This window comes from Falco peregrinus, chromosome Z (genome assembly GCF_023634155.1).
Source record: "Falco peregrinus isolate bFalPer1 chromosome Z, bFalPer1.pri, whole genome shotgun sequence".
NCBI classification, from domain to species: Eukaryota; Metazoa; Chordata; class Aves; order Falconiformes; family Falconidae; genus Falco; species Falco peregrinus.
Window position 1 is genome coordinate 69384538 of NC_073739.1, and position 24508 is coordinate 69409045.

General features: G+C 40.0%; 1 protein-coding gene across 11 annotated transcripts in view; it reads right to left on the reverse strand.

The window, feature by feature from the left end:
• GHR (growth hormone receptor) overlaps positions 1-24508 on the reverse strand; it is a 125430-nt gene that overhangs the window by 10615 nt on the left and 90307 nt on the right. For 5 of the 11 annotated variants that reach the window (XM_055790395.1, XM_027793276.2, XM_027793272.2 and 2 more), the window contains 4 exons: positions 9691-9796; positions 5937-6066; positions 3376-3536; positions 2267-2445 (listed from right to left, as the gene is read on the reverse strand). In XM_055790395.1, coding sequence (XP_055646370.1) covers positions 2267-2445; positions 3376-3536; positions 5937-6066; positions 9691-9796 — 576 coding nt within the window. Of the gene's footprint in view, positions 1-2266; positions 2446-3375; positions 3537-5936; positions 6067-9690; positions 9797-17430; positions 17465-24508 lie in introns of those variants that run through there. The other 6 variants (XM_055790398.1, XM_055790396.1, XM_027793279.2 and 3 more) reach the window with 2 other exon arrangements.

Below are 24508 nucleotides of genomic sequence, written 5' to 3' on the forward strand. Positions count from 1 at the left end.
TATGAATAGACATAAGAGGGGACAGAATGTAATGTGCAACACTTCAAGATAAAAGGGTAGAATTTTAGAAAGATACCCAGCAAGCAGCTAATAAATATGACAATATTTTTTCAAACTGTGATAGAGATTACATTTGGCTCTGTCTCGTGAACACCTGCTATATGAAGATGGGGATTTTCTTGTTTTTAGGAAGTTTCTCAGAAAATAAATTTGATCCTCTTATCACTGTAACTTACTGTTATAATAATTTATTAATTAATGTTTTAGTTCTCTTTCAATTCATAATTTATCTATACCCAAGTAGTAAACGGACTGAAAAAAATGAACGCTATACATGAAAAATCAAACAGGTTCATCCCAAAACGTCTACAAAAATTACAAGTAAGTCTCAGTAAACGGGAGACTTAGTAGAACTGAAGTACTACAAATTAATCCTTTCTATCAGTTTTGTATCAGTTATATGTAAAAGCATATGGCAAAGCAGTCAAAAATTATCCATTTTCTAAAAAACTAGTAATAACAATATAACTAGGCATTTATCTCTGTACTGCTTCAACACTCATTAAGGAAGATATTTGTAGCAAAGAATGCAAAGAGTTAAATTGTTGCTCCAATGCTGTTATTCAGAGTTCGGTGATTGTCTTAGGCCAGAACAAGTTTTTGTTCAGAAATCTCTTTTTTTGTGCTCTGGTAAGTGACTCAGTGAATTATGTCATGGTTGTGCTCTTAAGCTGAAAGGCACAACAACTTACAATATATACGGCTGCAGTACAAGATAATGCAAAGTACTACTTTTCTTGAGGCAATGACAGTATTCAGCCATTCCTTATCTGTTTTCTGAAAGAAGAAACACTGATCTTCTAGCCTTTGCTCTCCTGAGAAGAAATAGTCTCAAGGCATGCTGGAATTACTGATGGTACTGGAGCAAAACCAAAGCTTTATTAGGGTATTTATATGATTGATACCTAAAGGCTTATAAAAAAACGTGCATTTTCAAAGAGGTTTCCGTATTGCCACCTGCTTTTGTAAATCCCATAAATACCCTGCAGATTTTCAAGTTCTTAAGGGGTATTGATTTACTACCTAAAGTTAACTCATTTCATAGGCTTTAATACAGGCTATACAGTAAGTATAGCGTAAACCAGTATGGAGAGAAATTTAGACAAGCATTAGGAAAAGTTATAGACATTATAGGCCTGTGTGGCTTAGTAGACTTAATAGTAAGGTGTAAGATAAACAGAAAATGCTAACATTGAGAAAGATAAAAGGTGAGAAGGTGTCCAAGGTCTTTCACAGATGAAGGCAGGCAAACCAGTCTGACTATGTTTCAATTGGTAAATTTGCTTTTTGCAAATTTGCCTTCTGTATATTAAAACAAACCAGTAACGTTAATAGTTGCTTTCCTTCTGTCAGTTAACTCAGTTAATAAGAAAGCAAATGAAGGGTTCTGCTTTGAAATGATGTTCTTAATGCACTGAAATGGTGTTCAGGAAATGTTCTCCATATGCAAGTACGTCACAACACACTGGCACTTAGCCTGTCCATTCAGGTAAGCTGGGTACAGCTTCTTGACCATAATAGGAAAACTAACTGCTCAAGAACTTAATTGATTTTCAAAAAGAAAACTTAAAAAGATTTGGGGTATATGTATTTTATGTTTCCAAGGACTATCCATATAGTCACAAATTTACCATTGCTGTCTGGTATGAAATCTGTATGCCTTATCTATGTTGCATTATTTTTACTTCCTTATTGTATTTTAAGTTATAACTCAAAGCTGCTTTTTTTTTTTTGTTTTGGTTTTGTTTGTTTGGTTTTTTTCAATCTACTGAAATGATAATTATAAATATAGGAACTACAGGTACCCTGAAGAATCTTGGACTGACATGGTGACATTTTCCAAGCAAAATATTCCTGTTCCAACTACTAAAAATACCATGCACTGTTTCAAATAGCTGTGGTTTAGGAGAACAACAGAGAAATATTTTATCCTGGAAAACACTTCTATGGATGTTTGTATACTTTCTGGTCTAACACAAGGATTTCAGGGTTTGTAATTATCATCCTGCATGCCAACTATCTTGACACATTGTTACAATGCTTGCTAGAAAACTTCAGAAGAATATAGGTATGTTGTTGAAGACTTCAGGTATCATCTAATTAGCAATTACAAGCCTGTTGCTTTTCATAGTAGTACAGAAGTGTTAGGGACAGAACAAGCCTGCACTGTACTATGACTATTGTATAATAAATATTTGCTTCATACCTCCTTCCATTTTGTCTCATTAACTTCTTTGTACTGCAATTCATACTCCAGAGTAATCCATCCCTTCTGAACATCTGCTGTTGGTGGTGGATCCCATCTTACCTGGATATCCCCATGGATCCCAGTCTGACTAGTATTTAGCAGAGTCCAGTTAAGGTGGACAGGGGGATCAGGTAGTACTGTTTAAACAGAGTATTTGGAATAAAACAGCCAGTTTTCAATGTGAAATGATCATTCTTACTACACACTGTTAAATGATTTCAAGACTAAAAAAGCACATTAACTACATATTTGCTGATTAAAATCTAAAATGACAAAAGTCACTACGTTTGGTACCAAGAAGGCAGCCTGCCATTCGCAGTAGACATGCTCTGCATGAATCTCACCCAAGTGACTAATAAAGAATATGAAGAATGTATTAACTATTACACTACATTTCCCAATAGCAGTTTTTAAAACACTGAGACACAATTCTCCACCAACATTTAAATATAGAGTTCTTACTAGAAATAAAAACAGTAACTGGAGTAACACAAAAAGGGAAATGAAATATTTAGTAAGTAATATAGAAGTACATTGAAAAACTATGGTATCCGAAAAATTTGTCTAATTTTGCTCAGTTGAAGAAAAGACAGCAGTGGGTATTGTAGTCACTTGCAGGAATAAATTGATTGCATAGATATACACCACTGCTCTTAACAACTGGCAACATCTGCAATGTCCCGGACAGTCATAATTCATACTGTAATAAATACAAATTCTAGTTTAGGAATGCTAAACATCTTGATTCTGTAGATAAGTGTTGATTCAGGTGGTTCCAGAACTTTGCAGAATCAAGATTTTAATGCCATCCTGGGTCACACTGAACAAGTATTTGTAGCATCCATTAGAAAGGTCTCAGAGTGACAGCAAAGGCAAGCTCATCTGCACACTTTTGGGAGACCACTGGTATTCAGAAAGAGAAACCATGTATTTACTTTTGTTTGTATTTCTTAGAAACTAACTTTTCGGAGAGTGAAAATTTAAATACAGTGTTAATATGAAAGCTTATAGCATCACACCTATTGTGACAGAAAAACACAGAGATAAAATGCGTAATGGAAGCATACCTATTTCATCAACGCTGAAACATTTTTCATCAAATACTTCATCTTTATTGGCAAGCTTAACACAATATGGTATCCAAATAGAGGTGTAGGATGTGTTGAAGTAACAGCTATTTTCTCCTGCAGTGATATAATCAGGGCATTCTTTCCAGTCCTCATCATTCCTAGAATGACAACAAAAATGTAATATACGTGAGAGAGGAACTTACAGATCTTACAAAGTACAAATTACAGATGTTACAAGACGCATTATTGATAAGTCATAACTTACATGGAAGTGAGAAAAACATGTCAGTATTGACTGTAATTTACAATGAAACCAAACCACTATGCAAGCAACCTGCATAAATGAATTTAGGTTCTCATGTAGTGTCAGCGGCATTTCTATGCTTTGGATGGTGCTTCAAAAGAACAGTCAGAGAGCACATCTTGCTACGCTGGTAGGTGCTAATGACTGAGGTAAATTTGATATACATTTAAGCAACTGCTATTCAGGCAAATGCAGGAAGATAGCCATCTACATAACGAGGTCTGAAACAGTGAAAGCCAGTCCTTATGGCAGATCAGTCCTGCACCAACTGCACAGTCAAAGACAGGGGAGTGAGTTGCTCTGGGGCACTAATTGGGATGTAAGCACTGGAGCATTTATTGCTCACCCAGGGAAGTGCCCAAGGGTGGATGCTGCAAGAGACTCGGCACAAACCAACCCAGGACTGCAGGATGTGACAAAGCGAACAGAAATACAGTGCTCTAAGTAAGGAAGGGCTACATTCCTTGGGAAACAGAACTTCTAAAACACAGGCTTGGAACTACTGGCGAGAACCCTTTTTGTTCAAAAATTCCTAATGTTCTCTGTACATAAAAGAACGGCAGCAGGAAACACCACATTCATTTAATCTCTTACAAAAAGACAAACCAGCGGAGTTATAAAAAGTGCCATGAACCCTCAGACTGAGAAACACTGCTACTTGTCATTTCAATGTGTCCAAGCTAAAACTACTCACCAGGTTCAAAACTAAACAAGTCTTCAATTAAAGTAAAGTGGCAATGACGAAATTGTCAGAAACAGTCTACAGGAAAAGTGACAGACATTTATTCAGTATTTCTGAAGTCACTTTAGAAAAAAAATGATCTCACAGTGAACATGTCTGCTGTTGCTGTTCTTTGATACTATCTCTCAGCCCAAACAGGGATCTTTTAAAAAATTACTGCTGTGGTCTGTTAAAAATATATCATAAGTGCCTTTTCTTACCAAGAGCCAATGAAGCTGTACAGAAGGAGGATTAAGCTAAATCAATTATGCCAAGTGCAGCCTTCAATACTGGAGTGGGTGCTTAAGAAGTAAAAAGGCAGATGCTACATAAATTAAGAAGTATTTCTTCCAATAAGCACTGGTTTTGTGCTTAGCTGGTGAGACCAGACACTTTTTCTAAAGGAAGTGCTGTAGCTCTGCCAGAGTTAGGACTAGATACTGACAGTTAAGACACTATGGCTTGTGTTAAGTAGGAGACTGGGTTAAATGATAAATAAGAGTTCAGTTCTGAGCCTTAAATATGCTTGCATATTGAAACGAAACAGAAATATTTTTAATGTGGATGTTGAACTCACATCTTTTACTGAGGTATTCTAATTTCCAGGACAAAGACTTAATATGTGGTTGGCTCAACCTGCGTGGTACTGCTTTATCATAGTTTAATTAATTTCTAAAGTTTGTACCCCACGGTACATGCCACTGACAACTGTTACCTAAATATTTAAACTTAAACAGTGGTTTTAACTTGGATCCCTGTATTTCTGAGAGGTCTCAGAAGAGTAAGCAAGCCAGCCTTGCCACTAGGCTTAAGTTTTCTAAGCAACTGTACCATCACAAGTAGAAAGTGTCTGTAGATTCCAAAAAGGTTGAAAACCAATATATTAAAGTGCATAGGAACTCACACCCTCTTATTCCTGTGAACAAAAGGCCTATTTTCCTTGATAGCCTGGTAATCTCTATGACCTCTTTCAGGCTAATCATTGTAACAAACTGAAAATTACAAAAGCTTAAGTGGAATGTGAATCAGGATTTATCAAGGCTCAATGAAATGAAATCCCCAGTCTCAGAGCCGCCTTTTCACCTGGATGTGCACATTCAATCTAGCAACTGATCAATGGGAGCTTTATAAAATTTTAACACAAATTTGAAATGGGCTTGTATCCAAACTCCACATATGAGCATAGGTATAAGGAATCTCACAGTTGCAAGTTAGGTTGGTAAGGGATAAACTTAAGTTCCCTGTTAAAAACTCATTTTCCAAGCCATACAGTTTTCAGTTTTGGAATCTGCAACCTGGACCTATATTTATTAAGAAGGTGTTCTTAAATATCTGCCAAGTAATGCTTGTTGCTGCAGATTGCCTAATAATGAACAAGAAATTTTGACACTGAAAAATATGCACTTAAACCACAGTTTTATGCCCTTAAAACCAGTGTGGCTCATACCATAACAAAAAAATTAACAGCAATGAGCTAACAGGCACAGCATTCTCTGTCTTTTCCTCTTTCTTTTGTTCTTTCTGTATTATTACCTTTTCATGTACAATAGCTGTATTGTTCCTGGAGCAGTGAGGTTATAAAAATTTCCATCAGTCCAATAACATGAAAATGTCTCCAGTTCAGGTGATCTGCACGTGCTGATTTGTGGCCACCGCAAAAGGTCTGTCAGGAAAAATGGCAGGGGACAGAGGGGGACGCATTAAACAAATCCATAAACCAGATTAACATGCTGTTAAAATGAAATCCAGCATTTTCTAATTCCTTATGTACAATGAGGCAACATTTAAATTCTTTTTATGTGCATATATGCAGATGACTATATCTGTAGGAAGCCAAATTTGAAAAATGGGTCAAGCTGTCTTTTGTGCAGTGTAGAAGTGTTAGTATCACAGCCTGACACACAGCGTGGGCATCTGCCAACCCTGCAGCCTGTAGCTGAATAGAACAGAATAGACTATTTCAGTTGGAACTGACCTACAATGAGCATCTAGTCCAACTACCTGACCACATCAGGACTGACCAAAGGTTAAAGCATGCTGCTAAGGGCATTGTCCAAATGTCCCTTTAAAGACTGACAGGCTTGGGGCATCCATCAACCACCTCTAGGAAGCCTGTTCCACCCTCTCGGTGAAGAAGTGCTTCCTGACGTCCAGTCTGAGCCTCCCCTGGCGCAGCTTTGAACCCTTCCCGCGTGTCCGTCAGCGGATCCCAGGCAGAAGGGATCAGCACCTCCCTCCCCACGCCCCCTCCCCAGGAAGCTGCAGAGAGCAGCGAGGTCGCCCCTCAGCCCCCTTTGCTCCAAACCAGACGAGCCCAGAGCCTCAGCCGCCCCGCGCAGGCCATGCCTTCCCGCCCTCCCACCAGCGCTGTTGCCCTCCTCTGGGCGCCTTCGAGGACCTTCACACCCTTCTGAAATGGCGGGGCCCAGCACCGCGCACAGCACGCGGGGTGAGGCCGCACCGGCGCTGGATGCGGTGGGATAATCACCTCTTTTGACCATCTGGTTATTCTTTATTTGATTAGTTCAGCACATATATACCCAAATTAGCCCAGCACTTGCCAAGCGTGGTGCTGCAGAACTTGGTACGATGCTAACCACAGCTTAGTATTCATCCAGCTGCAATGTGTGTACTCATCAGAGCAGCAATCTTGAATTGAGTTCAGGTTTGTGTGTATGACTTCATGTAGATACAACATTACTCTGAGAAAGAGAAGGACCATTCAAAGCATGTGCCTGTTGCCACATACCACTTCTATATTCATAATTTCTGTTCTTTGACAAAACCAAAACAATGTAGGGCCATGAAATGACTGCTACAATTGGTCATCCTCATCAACCCTTATGAGAAAAATAAAAAAGCAAAGTTGCAGGCATGACTCCTTGATTTCAAAGTACGTACTTAACTTTTTCCTAATTTTTAAGGGTCTAATGCCAATACTTCCTATTTGGCCTGGAAAGCTTTCTATGGGAGACCACAAGCACATGGAAGTGTCTATCTCTCTTCACTGACTACCTGGGAAATGTGATCATTTATTTAAGAAAATGTCTCCATAATGCAATTAAAATGCAGATATTAGTCCAGTGTTTATGACTGGCGAATTGATCCCTGGCCAGAGAATGACACGATGCTACCAGACTCTGCATGAGAACTTCTTTGCAAATATTTCTGCACTATCACAACTGTGAATATGCAAATTTCAGAGTAGACATAAGGAAGAGATTTTTTACAATGAGGGTGGTGAAACACTAGAACAGATTGCCCAGAGAGGTGATAGGTGCTCCATCCCTGGAAACCTTGAAGGTCAGGCTGGATGGGGCTCTGAGCAACCTGATCTAGTGTAAGATGTCCCTGCTCTTTGCAGGGGGTTTAGACTACATGACTTTGAAAAGTCCCATCCAACCCAAACCATTCCACGGTTCTATGGTAATATTTGGTACAAAACATTTACACTTAAAGTCAGAAAGAGTATTAAGGTACAGACATACAAACACACACACCAGATGCTTCCTCCTGCACATGAGGATTTTGCAGCTTTCCTGCATGTTGATTCCTTTATTTATAGCTCAGGCACAGCCACTCCATGCCACAGCAATTTGTATTTCTTGGGCTTAATGATTCAAATTGTGTGCTTTGTATTACACGCTGCCACACATCCACATCAGGCAGTAACTAATACGTGAGTATTACGCATTTCTGTTTTGCTCATCCCGTATCACTGCCTCATTTCACACTTGGACATTGAGCAAGACGTGAATACATGTATGTAAATAAGAGATTTTGTAATTTGGGTGGCTTACCCCCCGGCCCAATTTAGAATTTTTCTGGCCAACCTAAAATAACTGATGTTTGATGGGAAAGAGTTAAACAGGAAGGTTTCTTTCTTAGCCAGCATGTTTCATTTCACTGAACTTTAAATGTGTTTATTTTTTAAATTGGAACAAATTTTGAAATTAAGTGTTGCAGCAAAAAGGAAAAAAAAATCACACTGTTCTTTTTCAGAAAATTTTGAAACAAACCATTTTGACTATTGTGCCTGATTTTTTTTGGTATGATACACAGTATTTGACAGCTTTGGCTTAAACCCCAAAATGCTTTTGATTGATTTGAGCTTTTACATGTTTTTACAGCATACTTCGAAAAATTTTCACATCATAGAAATCTTCATTAAAACCAGCAGATGGCTGTGAAATTGCAAACTGTCGTAACACAGATCCAAAATAAAACAGAAGATTCAAGAACAGTATAATTTGTTAGATGTATGAATGTTCCAGATCTAAAACTTGAACTTTCTTTCCTATTTAATTGAAAAATCAAATAATTGTTTAAAAGCAAAACAAAAATAAATGAAATTTTGTGCCTTGACTTCAAAGACATAAGTAAAATTGCCTTGATTGCATAATACCTATAATCAACAAGATGTAAGTCTCTCTCTTCTTCTATAAACAGATGGTGTGCAAGGAAGTACATGTTACGGCGTTTCCTGTTTCTACCCTCAGATACATGCATCAAGACAAATATAGCTATTTTTACTGAAACAGGTTAAAAATTTGAGAAAATGATATACTGGAAAACCGTCCTAAATTAGAGTATTTCTGTTGATGCCTGTGCCATGTTTTTTTATAGCTAGAACATACAATATTTAAAGCCCATGCAAACCATGTCCTCATATACAGAGGTAAATAAAGTCACACTGTCACTTCTTAACATGATGAAATGAACTGAATGGAATCAAACTTCACTTGCATTTTGAGAGGTCCAGCAGGATCTTAGATATAGGCTCTACGATGTCTTAATAATGAATTCTGTTAATTTCACCAGCTTTATATACAAGTTAAATTAAAGACTGTAAGACATACAAACTTTTCAGGGAAAATGGATCATAACAAAAGCCAGAAGTGGTATCAGGTACAATGGAGAGGATTACTGATACACACAGAATACAGCTTAAGACTTGGCCCCTTACACCGTCACTTCAGAGGAATGTATCCCTAAGGTCCCACTTACTTTTCCACTTCTGATGACAGGACTCTTTGTCTCACAGGTGCTCCTTCAACAGCCACAAGAATTTTTGAGCAGGGAACAGTTTTGTTTGAGACTCTTATACTGTTGGTTTATGAGTTTATACATATATATATATGTATATGTATATATATTTATATATAGTGACCAGTTCAATTTGTAAGAAAAATTATCTTCTGATTGATTGTTTCCAGTTTCTATGTCAATTTCCAGCCTTCAAAACTGCAGGCTTTTGTGACTGACTGGAGGAAACTGTCATACTGACCTGTACAACCCTTGGCACTCTTGGGGTAGATCTGAATTCCTTGTTTCCCACACAAGTCAATTATCAATGTTGTACACCCTGTGTGAGCTCCATCTCCTGAACAAACCTTAACAGAATGTGATAAATGAACACAATAGCTCAGCTGAATGCATTTAGGCATAAAGGCAGCAGGGTACTGAAAGAAAGGCTGTCAAACTGAGATTTTAAATAGACTAGAAAAGCAAAACAAAACATGGATACACACTTGCTCTTTCCCTACCCAATCCAGCAAGTTCTAGACGAACTGTCATGAATAAACCCACTTGCTTCATTCAAGATAATGCCTTGGCTGAATATGCAGATTCAGCAGTAGAAAACATGGAAAAACCTGCTAAATCTGTGGCTTCCACTGTGAATACTAGGAAAGTTTAGTAGAAAAGTTCCTAATCTTGCCCCTGGATTTAGCTAAACGTAAATGTTCAGCTGCCAAAACTGTGCTGCAAAAGAGTAAAATCTTCTTGCATTCTGCTCACATTATGCTATAACCACAGATTAGCCATGGTCCAAACTTTGGCTCAGCCAGAAGAAACTGTGCCAAAACAGTAGCTAAAACAATTCTGCAGTTTACAGAAAGAATCATGAATGCAGATGTGCCATCTCTTCTGCTTATATTTGTTTGTGGGTCACTAGCCTACAGTTTTCCATTTAGCATAGTTTCAATATTATATATTCTTTAATTTTTTTAAAAGAGAACACAGTATTGTAACTGCAGTTTACTGGAAGTTATATAGAGATGGACTTCAAAGCAAAAAAATACTAAAATCTAGAGGTAGCAGAAAACCAATTCCTTCAGAGATTAGGTCCTCTCATGTTTTTGTTGTTTGTTTTTTTTTTCTTAAAAGTCCCTCTAATAAAATTTAATTTTAAAGCGAGCTAGCCTTAGAGTGTGGAAGAGCAAGGAGCTGAAGTTTATAACTGAGGTGTAACAAAATAGGTTACCACTGTCTTGGGGAAAGTCCTGCTGCCACCAGAGCTCTAGTACTTCTGTGGGAACAATGGTGGAGCAGTACACAAGTTGTACAGAAATGTCTCTTACTGGTATGGGACTTAGGTAGGTGAAATAATAATGAGGATATGAATGATCAAAAAATCCTAAGCTAACTAAACAGAAAATGAAAAAGAGGGTATATTTTTGCTGAACAAAAGGAATTATTTCTGATTCTGGTAATTTTAGAAGGTTTATGTAGAATTATCAGTTATCAGAACTTACGATACCTACCAAACCTAGAGCAAACAAAGTTACAGAAGAGTAACATGTCCCCCTATGCAAATCAATGATAGAAGAAACCTTACGCAACAGTATATCTTAATATAATCCATTCTCAAAGCATACACAATGCGTCATTGCTAGAACTTCATAGAAAAAGATGGAAACGTAAACAGGGGCATTAACTACATTTAAAATTAGAAACAGTTACGAAGATCTGCTGTGTTATTTAGTGTAGCTCAGATTTGTGCACTGAAAGTGAATGCTCTGTCAATTAGGATCTGCTCCCAGATCCACCAACCTCAAAAACTATCGGGCAATTTATTTTAATAAGGGCAGGTTGATTCCGCTGGTACCAGGAAATTCTCATTTGTCCAAATTGCACAGCAAATGAACAATATTTGCTGCCAATGGATGACATTTTAAACAGGTACAGCCTAGTACTAATAAATTGTCAGACATCACATATATGGAGAGTGGGATGCAGCAAGCCGAGACAACAGCCAGGTCACTTCCTCATCAGTCTGCTTGTTAGTCTGACTGAGCTTTTGCTCTAGGTACAATCTGTCCATGAAGGGCCAAGAGTAAAGCTCTGGAACAACTTTTTTTGGGAAAAGAAGATAATTTCATATCAGTAATAAATGAAAATGCTTCTACATGAAGTACTCAACAGAACGAAAGCAAAGTTTAAAAACTCTAAGATGCTATATTGCAGGGAAAACTGATGGGAAATGCTTCAGTATATATATTCAGTATATATATTCAGTAAATATATATATTTTCAGTATAAGAATATTTTGGGGCAAGTCTATATATTGTAATAGTTCTTGATAAATAACAATGTTTTGCTGAGGAGTATGAAAGAAGAATTTATGTTCACCTCTGCACTGAAAAATATTTTGGTGATGCTACTTCAAGCAATAATATGTAGGCATCACTGCATAACAGATGTGAGGTGTGCACAAGGGTTTTGGGGAATGCCAGAAGGATTTTTTAGCAAGTTTGCAATGCAATCAATGAACAAACCCCCAAAAACAACAGCAAAAATACCCTGGAGCTTGGTAACCAAATGAAGAGGCAATGGATCTTCTCTTTCAGGTTGTTCTCTTTCAGAAAAAACTTCTCCCTTTTTCTGTCAAGCGAGATTAGTGTAATTAAAAGCCTTGCAGAAGCAGAGCTTTTCCACAGCATCAAAGTCCAGTGACTGTGCTGGTTTCCCACACTGTCCGCGCTACTGAGCACCCACAGAACAGAAACTGATGTGGCTCTACTGACGTGACATCCATAAGGGTACACACAAAAAGTAAGCAAAAAAAGCTCTGGACTGGGGGAAAAACGATCACGCAGTATTACTCAGTACTACTGCCCAGCAGACAGTACACGGATGAGCAAGAATGTGGACATGTGCCATGCTCCATGGCCTTTGGCATGGGCTTTCCAAATCATGCCCTCCCACCCGCAGTGGTGGAATCACACGGTTCCTGCTACAGGCAAGCCTTATCAGCTGGCCTGCCTACATAAATAATGCATACAGGGAAGCAGAGCCAGAGGTGACAGTATTTGTAAATGAAAGGCAGTTGATGTAACAAACTCATTTCCAATTGTCTCTTAACTACTTATATAGTTGTAATTCGATCGAAATTACATTTTCAAGAAAGTATGTATAAAAATAGTAATGAATGATGTTTGTAACTGTGATGGTCATTGCTGTAGCTGTTCAGTATTGACCAATGTTATGTGCTAGGGCATATGAGGAAATATGGAAGCACAAACGAGGTCCAACTGGGCAAACAGTTATGTGCAATACGCAAACATCACAAAAGGTCTTCCATGCCCTTCTCAGAGCAAACAAATTCTACAGCACCGACAAAAATCTCCAACACCCTTCTTTCTCCTCCACACGTACTAGCAATTTCCAGTCTGAAGCCCAGTTCAAAGTTAACAGCTGTCTAAAAGCAAACCCATTGCTCACCATCACGTGACATAATAAAGTCATCACACAGAGGTGAGAGGATGTCCTAGCTGAGACACAGCTGCTCTGAAGCCACCTGACATGGGTACTCAGAACCAGGACCAACATTTTCCAGAAAGACAAGCTGAAGTATAATCCAGCATCACCTAAACAGCTCCAAGCTGACACCTCCCCAGATTCCAAGAGGAAAATACTCAGAGGATCTGGGGAGTAAGACTGTTCAGTGTGAACCCAGGTCAAGAACTGAAAATTTATAATTGCCTTCATAGAAAAGTCACGCTAGGGCACATCTTGATGCTCCTGACTAAACCTGACAACTCACCTCCCTCATTTCAACATCAGCTCATTTCCTATAAACAAGGAGCTGTGCAGAGGGGGCACTTCGACAGCACAGGAGGGAGCACTCACGCAGGATAACCATGTTTTGATCTGACCAGGGGACAGAGGGGGCCCAAGCCCTGCGGTGGCCGGGGCGAGCAGAGCCCTGCTGGGCCAGGTGCTGCAGCGAGCGCATCGTGCGTCAGGCGGCAGCAAACGGCTGCGCAGCGGCGCCAGGAAGGCGAACAGACGTGGCCACGCCAGAACAACGTGAGTGTTTTTACAAAGGAAAAGTTATCAGCACAGTTAGCATCGGCAGTGACAGTGGACAAAGGGAGCAAAAGCAGGGAGCAAAAGGTAAAGAAGGAGAAAGACACAGGAGGAAAAAAGGATGAGACAAGAAGACAACATGTTTGAAAGAAAAGCACGAGAGGACATGTACGACAGGAAGACAGAAAAGGGTAGCAAAAGATGAGGTAAAGGCAGAAGAAACATACTGACGAACTGTAAATGAAATGTGGGAGCTGATGCAAACCTGCAATTGCTCCGTCACTCAGTTTAAATAGTGAGGATGACAATTTCTTGGCCAGGCACATACATATCATGATAGTGTAGAGAAAAAATTGCATGTCTGGTATCACCCAAAAGAGATACTGAGGTAAGAGGCTGGAGGGGAAAGCAGGTAGCTGTAACGACAGTCTGAAAAGAAACAAGCAAGCAATGACGCAGTGCACCCATGTTTAAGGACACCTGCAGAATAATGACAGTGCAACAGAAAGACTGAGATCTTCCTCACAAATCTAAGGTTTCAGTCATGAGGTCCACTATAATCCGTGCTCCATAAAAGCAGAGCCGTGAATTTGCCAGGTTTTGTTAGACAGCCACAGCTGTGTATTGTCAATTACCAATGACACCATGTCCCAAACAGTATGTCATCACTGAAACAGTGCTGGTTATGTACAGATGCATCCTGATGTTTCTTACTTATTCCCCCTCCACACCCTCATTACATTTGAATGAAGTAACTCCTGAGGACCTCAATCTGGCCTTGTTCTTAACATTTGGTCCTTTTAATTCACGCTGCTTTTGGGAGACCAGAGTCAAGTTGTAATTTCTTGCACTTCCCATTGTTGAACTTTAAATCTACTTCTGGCTTCTGCAGACTTTAACTATTCCTCAAAATAAGGACGGCCTGATTTATGTGCAATAACACTTGCACACGTAACAGAAAAATCCTACTTTGTACTCTACAGAGATTTTAATGGAGTACAAGTCATCAGTCTCCATTTGAAATTTGAAGTAGAATTTGGTGTGTTTTTTAGTCAAGTGAAATGAGTAAAGGAAAAATGCCAGTTCTATCCGCAGAACTGATTGTCTTTGAAGGAAACTCCCAAAAGTCAGCACCGATCTTGTTCTTCAGTCCAGGGGGAAGTTCCCAGTTACAGTCACCATATATCAATATAATGGCTAAGGAGACAAAAAAAAACATCCAGAGGCTGTTACTAGCAGGATCATTTGTTACCTTCCACACCTGGAGTGAAATCCCAAGGGACATTACTGACCTGTGATTTAGAGACAGAATAAGAGTACAGGCACTGAACAAAAGTTGAGCCCTCAAAGCAGTTTGGGGAGTTACTTTCCATACTCGGTGACAGTGATGACTGAAAATTCTGTGTAGCTTTGAGTACCTCAAGACTGTAAGTCATGCTGATTCTTCACAATTCTTCACGATGAGAACCACCCAATTATGTCTTTACAGAGACTGTGAAGTATACAGGGGCTTATACTGTATTTTCACTCTTTTTGCACATCTGGACCATATCTTTTCTTGGATGCCAAAGAGAATTGAATTGATTTCAGTATTTTAGAACATTCTGGCATGTAGTATTTCTCCTGTGCTTTTCAGAACGTCTGTTTTATTACTGTAGCCAGGATGTTTACTTGTTCAGTAACTCAGAGCTTTATTATTGCAATGAATCATGAACTATAAGTTACTGGTTTCAAAGAAGATGCAGTGAAATTTTAAAAACAAGCCAGAGAAGAATAAAATTACTGTCTTCTGCTCTGTTAGTCCTCAAACTTACCAAGAACCTGAGTCTTTGCAGTTTTGCAGTGTTTGTGTTAAGAGCATCCTTTCTGGTGGATTTCAAAAGGAAAACTGCTGTGACAACAGTTCTGTCCCCTGCTTAAGTAGAGCTCTTGTAGACCTACCAAGATTGTCCTTTTTATAGTATTTATAAAGCAACAATCTCCACTCTTCATTGTCAGAAATGAAGCCAATATTGTGATACATCATGTAAAAATCCTGTTAATTTACAAACCAGTTTTCTTTGAAAAAAACAACGACCCATCCACAGTACCAAGCTGTTCTCAAGGACATGACTAGACATACATGCTTTGGATCCCAGCTGGACTCTTGCACATGGAAGGGAACGTATGTGACACATTTCAAGTTACAAACAGGGAGTATCTGATTGTTCTTCCCAAAATGGGAAGGTTGCTGAGCTGGATATATTTTAACTCACTCTGAAATTTAGGATGATGTAAATACCAAATGAGAGAGAAATCATGCCAATATTAGACTGATGGAATTAAGTTAGCAGTGGAAAACAGTGGAAAAAGTCCCCCCAGAAGTACTGGCGATTCAGCACTAGCATGAACAAAGCACTAGAAAACAGGCAAATGGGGAGCACTCGTGACTCAGAAGGGAGTTGAGCTTAACAGAATAATACATATTTTCCTTCAGCTTTTATTTCTGTGATCTGGCTATGAGCCTAAAAGAATCTTCTGATCATCTGTATGGCACTGACGGGCCTGAAAGTAAGCCTCTAGACTCATCCTCATTTTACTACTGCAGAGGAGATTTGGACAAAACAACCATATTCAAAAGCACAGTAGACAGATTTATAAAGGAAATATCTCTTTTTTTCTTTCTTTCTTTTTTTTTTTGTTTTTTTTTTTTTTTTTTCTGACAGACTGCCAAAAGTGATTTAAGTTTTATGTATCCTCTGCTGGACTTGACTTTCTCCAACACCCCTTCCCTCTTTGTGAGAACCGAGTGCTGTCAGTCCTGGGCTTCTTAGTCAGGGAAGAGTCACAGGCAGAGGTGGTGGTGGTGCTTTTCTTCTCAGTACTTAAGATACAGGCTCCAGAGATGCATTTGAAGTTTGATCACTATTGAAAAATGGGCCTTTCTCACTTGACTTGTTTCCCATCTTCCTGCAATGTCTTTTCATAAACTAGGTTTTTCAAGTAGCTACAAGAGGTGTTTAGAGCAAAGCCACGACTTTTTTCACTTGAAAACACAGCCATTTCCTGACTGGACAAAACAAAGAGCAAATATTCAAGATAAATAAATATTCAACTAAAGACTAACTTAGGTCTCCAGAATTAGTGTTACATTAGTCTTTAGCAAGCCTAAGAAGACTCTGCTTCTGACAAAAGCATGGACTTTAAGGATGCTATGACATGGAGGGGCTCATTCCCCTGAGCTACATTCATGCAGAAACAATACAGTTTTCACGGTTTATTGAGATTAACAAAAGATTAATAGGCACTGTCAATAAGGGTACATCTAATGATTCTTTAAAACAATCAAGGAAACATAGGTCAGTCAAAAAATGCTCTTACATAGCATCTGTACTAGTATTTCCTTCTCCTGTAGAAGTTTTCCAATATGCATTTAAAGTCAGCAGGTTCTGGACATCCAGCTCACAATACATTAAGAGCTTTGCACATGCCCTCATTCAAACTATCGTTCAAATAGTCAAAATATCTCCCTAAATAATACAAAAAATCTCCCTAAAACTACTGTGACATATGCATTTCTCTGCTTTTTGCAATGGGAAAACTGGGGAAGAGTAGAGGTTTGTTATGCGGACCCCAACTGAGCTTAGAAAGTGGAAAGGAAGAACAGTTGCCAAAGCCAAAACGATTACTCAGAAAATCCTGGCACCCACAGCTTGCTTTACTGTGTCAGACACTGCATTGCCAGGCAGTTAGGAAACTCCATTTACATTCAGGTTGCTATCTATCTATCTATCAGATATTAATCACGGATATATGTGTTACAGATTGACACTAGGTATTACTACAAGATACACCTTTCCTGCTCTGGAGACCCTGTAGGTCTGGAAAGCCTGAAGGCAGGTACTGCTGAATTCAACTCCCGCACTGATCGTGCATCACCTCACTTCTGGCTTACCTTTCCTTGTTCTCTTCATTTTTCTCTCAGTATCCTTCTGCTACTCTGTAAGTGTCAACAAATGCACCATTTAAGCTGGCAGTCATTCTGTTGATTTTCCTCCAATGCCTTTAGTAAGAGAAAATTGAGCTTACAACAACCCACAGATCACTTGTGTGCATTTAGCCAGATTTTTGTATCTTGACTACAGTCTTGGCAACTGTTATTCCACCTACACCCCTGCACAGTAAGTGAAAGAGTTTGCTACTCAGCGTTCAAGAATAAAGTTATAATCACACTATTTCCTCAGCAATAACTGCACGCTGTAATTATACAAATGACCAGAACTACATTTTTGGCACTCTTTTACTTCGATCCGATTCTTGATTATACACTAAATCGTATTGTCTCAGTTTATTTAGGCTAACACTGAATCTTGATGACCCTGCAGGGCCTGTGCAAGTTTGGAAAGGTGAGCTGAATTTTACATTATGATCTGTGTTTCAACAGAATTTGCCAGAGATGGCTGCAGATTCTTTACCTTGAGATTTATAGTGCTGAACTCCACATCTAAATATTCCTGTATTTTCAGTCACTTTAGATGCTAGGTTGAGCTACAAGCAGCCCAGAATAAGCAGGCAGAAAAAGGCAGAGGAAAAAAAAAAGCACACAGAAAGAAGACAAAACCCCAAATCTGTGAACTTTAAATCTGAACGACACCTATACTTGGAAGCTGCTTCATTTTAAATGCATGTTATAGAAAGCAACTGCTAAACTGATTCTAAAAATGAACCTGAATTTTGTGACTCTTTGTATCCTGGAAAGCTGTATTTGCAACAAGAGGTTTGCTTTTGCCTGACTGTGTGTCAGAGTTGCCCATCCCCATGTAGGAAGGGTGTTGGATACCCCATGCAGGCAAGTAGTTGCCCTGGCCTCCCACTTTGGACAGCCGCCACCTGTCCCTGGACACCCCGCCACAGCTCTGCACTGCAGCTACTGCCTCACACCACACAGAGTGGCGGACTGGGGTGAGGGAACACTTCCAAGCCAGTAAGGAACGGTTGCTCAGTGCCAAGCTGATGTCAAAGGTAAGAGATTCGAAGCCACCTACAAGTCTGGAGAGTGAGAGACAGCCTCACACAAACTTGTGGCACAAGGAAGGCCAGTGCTCCCTGCAGCCTTACTTGGTGAAGCAAACACCTGGCTGAGCGCTTAGTGATTGTCAGAGAGGTCAGAAGCCATAGCAGGAGACTGGCTGGATAATTCTACATAAGAAGATAAGAACTTAAGATTTCAGTGACATCTATCTACCCATGAACAGAAAGCACATCTGCAAATATACATGTGTGGTGAAGTAAGTGACACCAGCTCTTCTGTATTACAGCACAGGTAATACTTATTGTGGTTTTCCAGTCAGAAAATAAATCCTGAACAAACTGGTGTTTGCCTTAAGAATCAGCCCAGGCTCACTCACAAGCTGTCAGCAACCGTCAAAAGACCCCCACCCATCTGAATCAAATGCTGATTCTTTCAGAAGATTCAATCTATGTTATTCCACATAACTACAAATTATTTTTTAATGAAAACAGACAAAAAGAAAGAGTAAAATCTTTCCGTGGAAGGTTGACATTCAAGAAGCACATCAGAAAGGCAGAAGCTACAGCAAAATATCTGATCTCAAAAAGCTCTCAACAGATGAAAAAAGACAAGGTAAAAGCAGTCTAGAATGTATTGCAACATTTCAGACCTTCTTGCACTAGCTGGCATGCCCAAGAAGTGAACTCATCAATAAAAGCCCATAATGTTTGCTCTTCATCATTGATTTTGAGGCCAGAATGACCCTGAATAGTCAGACAGGTTTACATCAACAGTTAATGTTCAACCCTGCAGACTGTGAAAAACACAGCTTTGTCTCCTAAAACACCGAAGTACAGACTCTACCAAAAGAACAACACTATTTCCACTGAAAAGCTCTTCCTCAGCAGATGTTCACTAGCACTGAATGCTGGCCACAATGCTGGACTAACCTCAGGAAGGCTGAGCTTAGCACTTCAACCTTGCTTGGATGCTTATTTGCATCTCTAGAGACAAATTCTTCAGCTTGCAATCCTGCTGGTTTTAGTGAGGCAAGTGTTATAGGGGTTGTCCCACGGCCTGCACAGCAGAATTGGAAGTCTCTGAGCAAGGCCCCGTTTGTGATTTCCAGCAGCCTCCTTTTATAGCTGGGCTAAAAGTAACACTAGATCAGGGAATGCAGTTATGCTTTGGAAAATATACCTAGAGAGGTTATCTTGATTGCTTCTGCCTACTCTGAAACACTCAGCACTCTGCTGCATATAAAGATCAGTCTCCAGAAGGAATATACATCCAGAAGGAATATGCAAACTACTCAGGGGGTGTTTAAAGCTCAAGTCAGCATCAAAACCTGCAAAGTTTTGAATATATGGTGAACTTCAGTGTTTCTGTCACCTTGTTTATGTCAGTGACCAAGACAACACTATACTGAACGACGTGAGCCACTGTACTCTGACAGTTACTCCAGAAATAAAATGCAAACATCTTCTGCTATGTCTGGACAGGATATGGTATTAGGATGTATGAGTAGCTACTGCATGTGGACCTAGCACATCACAGTCAGGTCCAAGATAATAAAAATACAAACAATACTAGCTATTTTACTTTAAAAATAGGAAGAAACTGTTGGTAACTTAAGAAACATGAAAAGCTCTCTCTCTCCAGCTGCTCTTAGAGCTGTTTCTTTTGAAAAGGTAAGCAAAAATATGGATCACATCTGACTAACAAATTAATCCTTACTGAAACGACAGAGAGTTGAAATACCTATCTGCTTAGTTTACTCTTCCCACCCCTGCCCACCCCCACCCCCCAACCTCCAAGCAGACATCTCCAGTAATGGTCCTTTAACTTGTAATATTTAAGCTCACCCTTCTCCCCTGAGGCAGAAGAGTAATATAACAAGCAAGAGGGACTGACACAGGGAGAGAGGCCCCAGCGGTAACACAGAAAATTCCCCGGTTATTTTACTTCTCTCTTCCCTCCCCTTCTCAGCAGCCAGCCAACAGATGCTATGGCTTCAGGACTTGGAGAAAAGATATGTACAGACATGCTCTTCATATGCTTTGTCCTGGTGAAAGCCTTCCGATGTTACAGCAGAAGAGAAATGGCAACAGCTGTGAGAAGAGTGGACAGCTGAGCTGTGAAGGGTTGCGATCCTGACAGTGCTCAGGAGCCACATTCCCCACGCAGCAGCATGTGGCCAGGATCAGCTCTGCAATGGATTTCTGAGTACACACTGCTGCTCTTGGGCAATGCAAACATAAAATTAACAGTGCAATTACAATCCACAAATCAGGAGCCCTTCTTCACACCTACAGGACCAGCAAAGAGTTTTGATATAACTGTCTTATGCTGTTCTATCATTATGTCAGGCTCCCAAGAACCTCATTTACACTGACCATGCTCAGTTTGGTCCCTTGGTTGCCCATGACGGATCCAAAGGGATTTCCTTAAATATATCAAGATACAGCTAAGAAACCTAAGCAGTAAATAAAATCACATCCTAAAATAATGTATTTGCATTAAACAGGAGGAATAGTATATACAATAGCTACAGGCTGGATAATCTCTTTGTGGGTTTTCTGCTAGTATCAAAGCAAGGGAGCACAGGAGTCTTTCCGGGCTGCAATCTGTTCTGTCTGATCTCTACAAACAAGCCTGGCATCTCTTCTTTAACAATCCCAGCACAGTGCTGTCAAAACTCTCCCCCGCCCCCTGCCCCCCTATGCTCCCCAGGGTGTTATAGACACGTGTCACTGGTGTTGCCTGAAAGCCTTCCTTGTTCTGGGTGGGCTTTAGCACTTCTTTTCTCCCTGGGCTCGTTGGGATGCTTTCTGGTTGCAAAGACATGGATTCTTGCCTTCTAACTTCAAAGGGCTTAACTGATGCCCCTAAGGAATGAGGTAATGAGGGCAGGTGCTCTGATCTGCCATCTGGAGATACCGATCTCTCCTCCTTGACTGCAGTTCAGTCAGATCCTGCAGCAAAAAACAGCTGGCCCTGCCACAGGAAGGAGGTGGCTCCCTCTTTTTCCAAGACTTTCTCTCTCCTCCTCCAAGAGCCTGTGTGACCAGGTGGTATGCTGGACCAGGGAAGGGAAACAGGCAACAGTTAACACTTTGGGGAAGAAAAGGAGTATTTTCCAGCCAAATTGGTTCCTCAAACCAGCTTCCCATGTCACTGCAAAAAAGCTTGTGCCAGCACGTGTGAGGCAGCAGTGAAGGTTTAGGAACAAGCAGCCAGGCACAGACAAGCCCAATTCTTGCACTGGCAATGAAGCTCTTATTGGTGGGAAAACCAAACCAAAACATCACCTTTGCTCCTTATGAGGTGCCTAAACCTGAGTGTCAGTGATTCTGCACATGAGAAAAATGATGTGAGGGCACATGGCGTGGACTAAAAAGCTGAAGCAGAAATCCATTTGGTCCCTTGTCTTGACTTGTGGTGTGACTCCAGCACCATGAATGAGCACAAGACGGGAGAAGTCAGCTTGCATGGTCTGTACTTGCCACACATGGACTTACGGAGAGTAATTTATATTGGTTAAATTAATGTGAAATTCTGGATAACACCTCTGTATTGATAATATAAACAGGTCCAGCAATTCTGGCTCTGACAAATCTGAGACAGGTGCATATTAAAGAAGAATAAGCAAGCCAGTTCAGGGAATACTAATAGCTGGAAGTTTTATACCAACTTACTACCCAGCTTTGCTTTGCTTGAAATTTGAAAACCAGAATGTATTTTTTTTTTACTTTTTCAGTTTTTCTTGTTCTTTAACTATGCTTTTTAGTTCTACCAGAAAGAATAAATGCAAATGTCAAATTATCATTAGAAAGATTAATTTCGAAGTATAAGTTGTTCCAACAGAACCAGGAACCAAGAACATGGGAAATATTGATGTACACCTTATAAAATGTCCAGGCTCATTTCTAGATGATTAAGCTTGAAGTAAGCATCCAAATCAAATCACAACATATCAAAGAAGAAAAAAGGGGAAAATATGGTAGTCAAGAGACTGCAGTTATAACTATAAAGGAAAACTGAAAAACTTTAGTAGTTTTTGGAACCTTACCTTAGCATGAGAGAGAAGATTTATCAGAAGATGGGAAGAGTGGTGAGAGTAGAGTGGGTAGACAGTGTCCACATGACAGAACAGAGATATATGCCAGAAACATGTTAAAATGTTTAGCTAAGAATGCCATCTGCTAAGTCTTCCCTTACATACCCTACAAAATCTGGTATTCAATCACTTGATGCTTTGTTATAATTTATTCATTTGAGGTGACAATCTTGGTATCGGGCACCTGTCTTTTATGGAAATCTCCATCTGAACAGTTCAGCTGTGTAGAAACTCAGGTTAGAGAAAGTGGTTTCCTCATGCTGAGTATTGTGGTGTTTTTAATTTTGTAAAAAGCTTTTCAAATAGGAACACAACATCACCTTGTGGAAATCTGTCCCAACGCCACCATGCATCATTGTGGCAGTGTGCTGCCCACCTTACCTTCCCCCACGCCCCACTCCAAGCCTAAGCCACAACCATCTGTGGATGGAACGGTGACTCAAGACATCTTGCTGGTATGCAAACATGACTATAAGTTGATTATCTTACTCCATAAATAGTGGACAGCCCAGGGCCTGTTGAGCTCTCCTGCATGGCACCAGGCTGCAGGCTGGGATCTCCCCTCGAGCAGGGACACCTCTCAAGGTACTTCTCAAGGTTGAGAGATTCCTTATCACAACAGATTCCCAGTCGGTGATTAATAGCATGCTAAACTGAAAGCTAAGTGACAAAAGGATTGACTGTGCACATACAACCCTTTAGACATAAACTGTTACCTGAGTCTGGGACCAGGATCAGATCCAGCCCCACCTAGACTCCCCTCTGAGGAGGAGTTCAGGATGCAAAGGGGTCCTTTCTGAACGTCATGACTCAACAGGAGGGTCTCCCTGACAGTTTTGTCTGACCCTGTCCTCTGTGCAGTAAACATGTACCTTGCCATCGAATCTTCTCAAACCACTGCTGCATCTACCATTGAACTTTGTGAACTCACTGTTTTATATCAATAAAGTACATGATTGCTCCTCTCTTATAAATGAAGTGCATGACTCCATCTGCAACGAACATAATGAAAGGCTTCACATCGTGCCTAAATTTGCACTGGCCCCCTGCATGGGGTATAACTGAACAACATGAGGTGCAGATATACCTAGTACTTTTATTAAAGTGACTGCTTATATAATGGTATTGTAGGTCAGCATAGGTCTCAGTCTGTTGGCTAAATGTGCTGTTACCTGAGCTGGGAAACCAAACCCAGGAGTGATCCCTTTTGAGTCCTGAGGGCACAGAACATGGTGACACATGTTGGAAATTCCTATGACAGTGTCAAAATGCTGACAGATTAATCTACACTTGGCCCCTGAACATCCTTAGTATGTCTCACCAATCTATAAATCAAATGTTCTTACAAGTCTTCTTCTTTTAGAAATCACTCAGCAAATATTTTGAGCTCAAATCAGGATCCTTTTTCTCATAAAAGTGCCAAGCCCTTTCGAAACCATGTGAACTGAGGAGCATATTAAAGTATCAATTGCTTAAGCATCTAGAAAAGCAGCACTACAAAAAAGAAGTCTTTTCTCTCTAATGCTGCCTAGCAGAAGGTAAGTCAAAGAGCCATTATCCATTACCACTGCAGAAAGCCTGTAAACTTCTTCCATATAGCTGCTGTCACATTTGGAAGAGGTGGATTTGCATGATGTGGCTCTCTGCTCAGGTCTGCCTCACCCAGCTGCACTGTGTGACTTCAACAACAGAGTTAACTTCTGAGGATAAAACCACAATGGTACAGAGGCCAGGAGAGTACATATGCATACATGGACACACATACACGTCTCTCTTCCACCCGCTTCAGCAGAGGTGGAAAGAAAAGCAATTTCCTATCCTAAATGGTTTTCAGCTACCTAGGACTTCCCATCCTGGAAAAGGCAGTTTAGTAGAGAGATCCACAAAAGTAGAACAGATGAC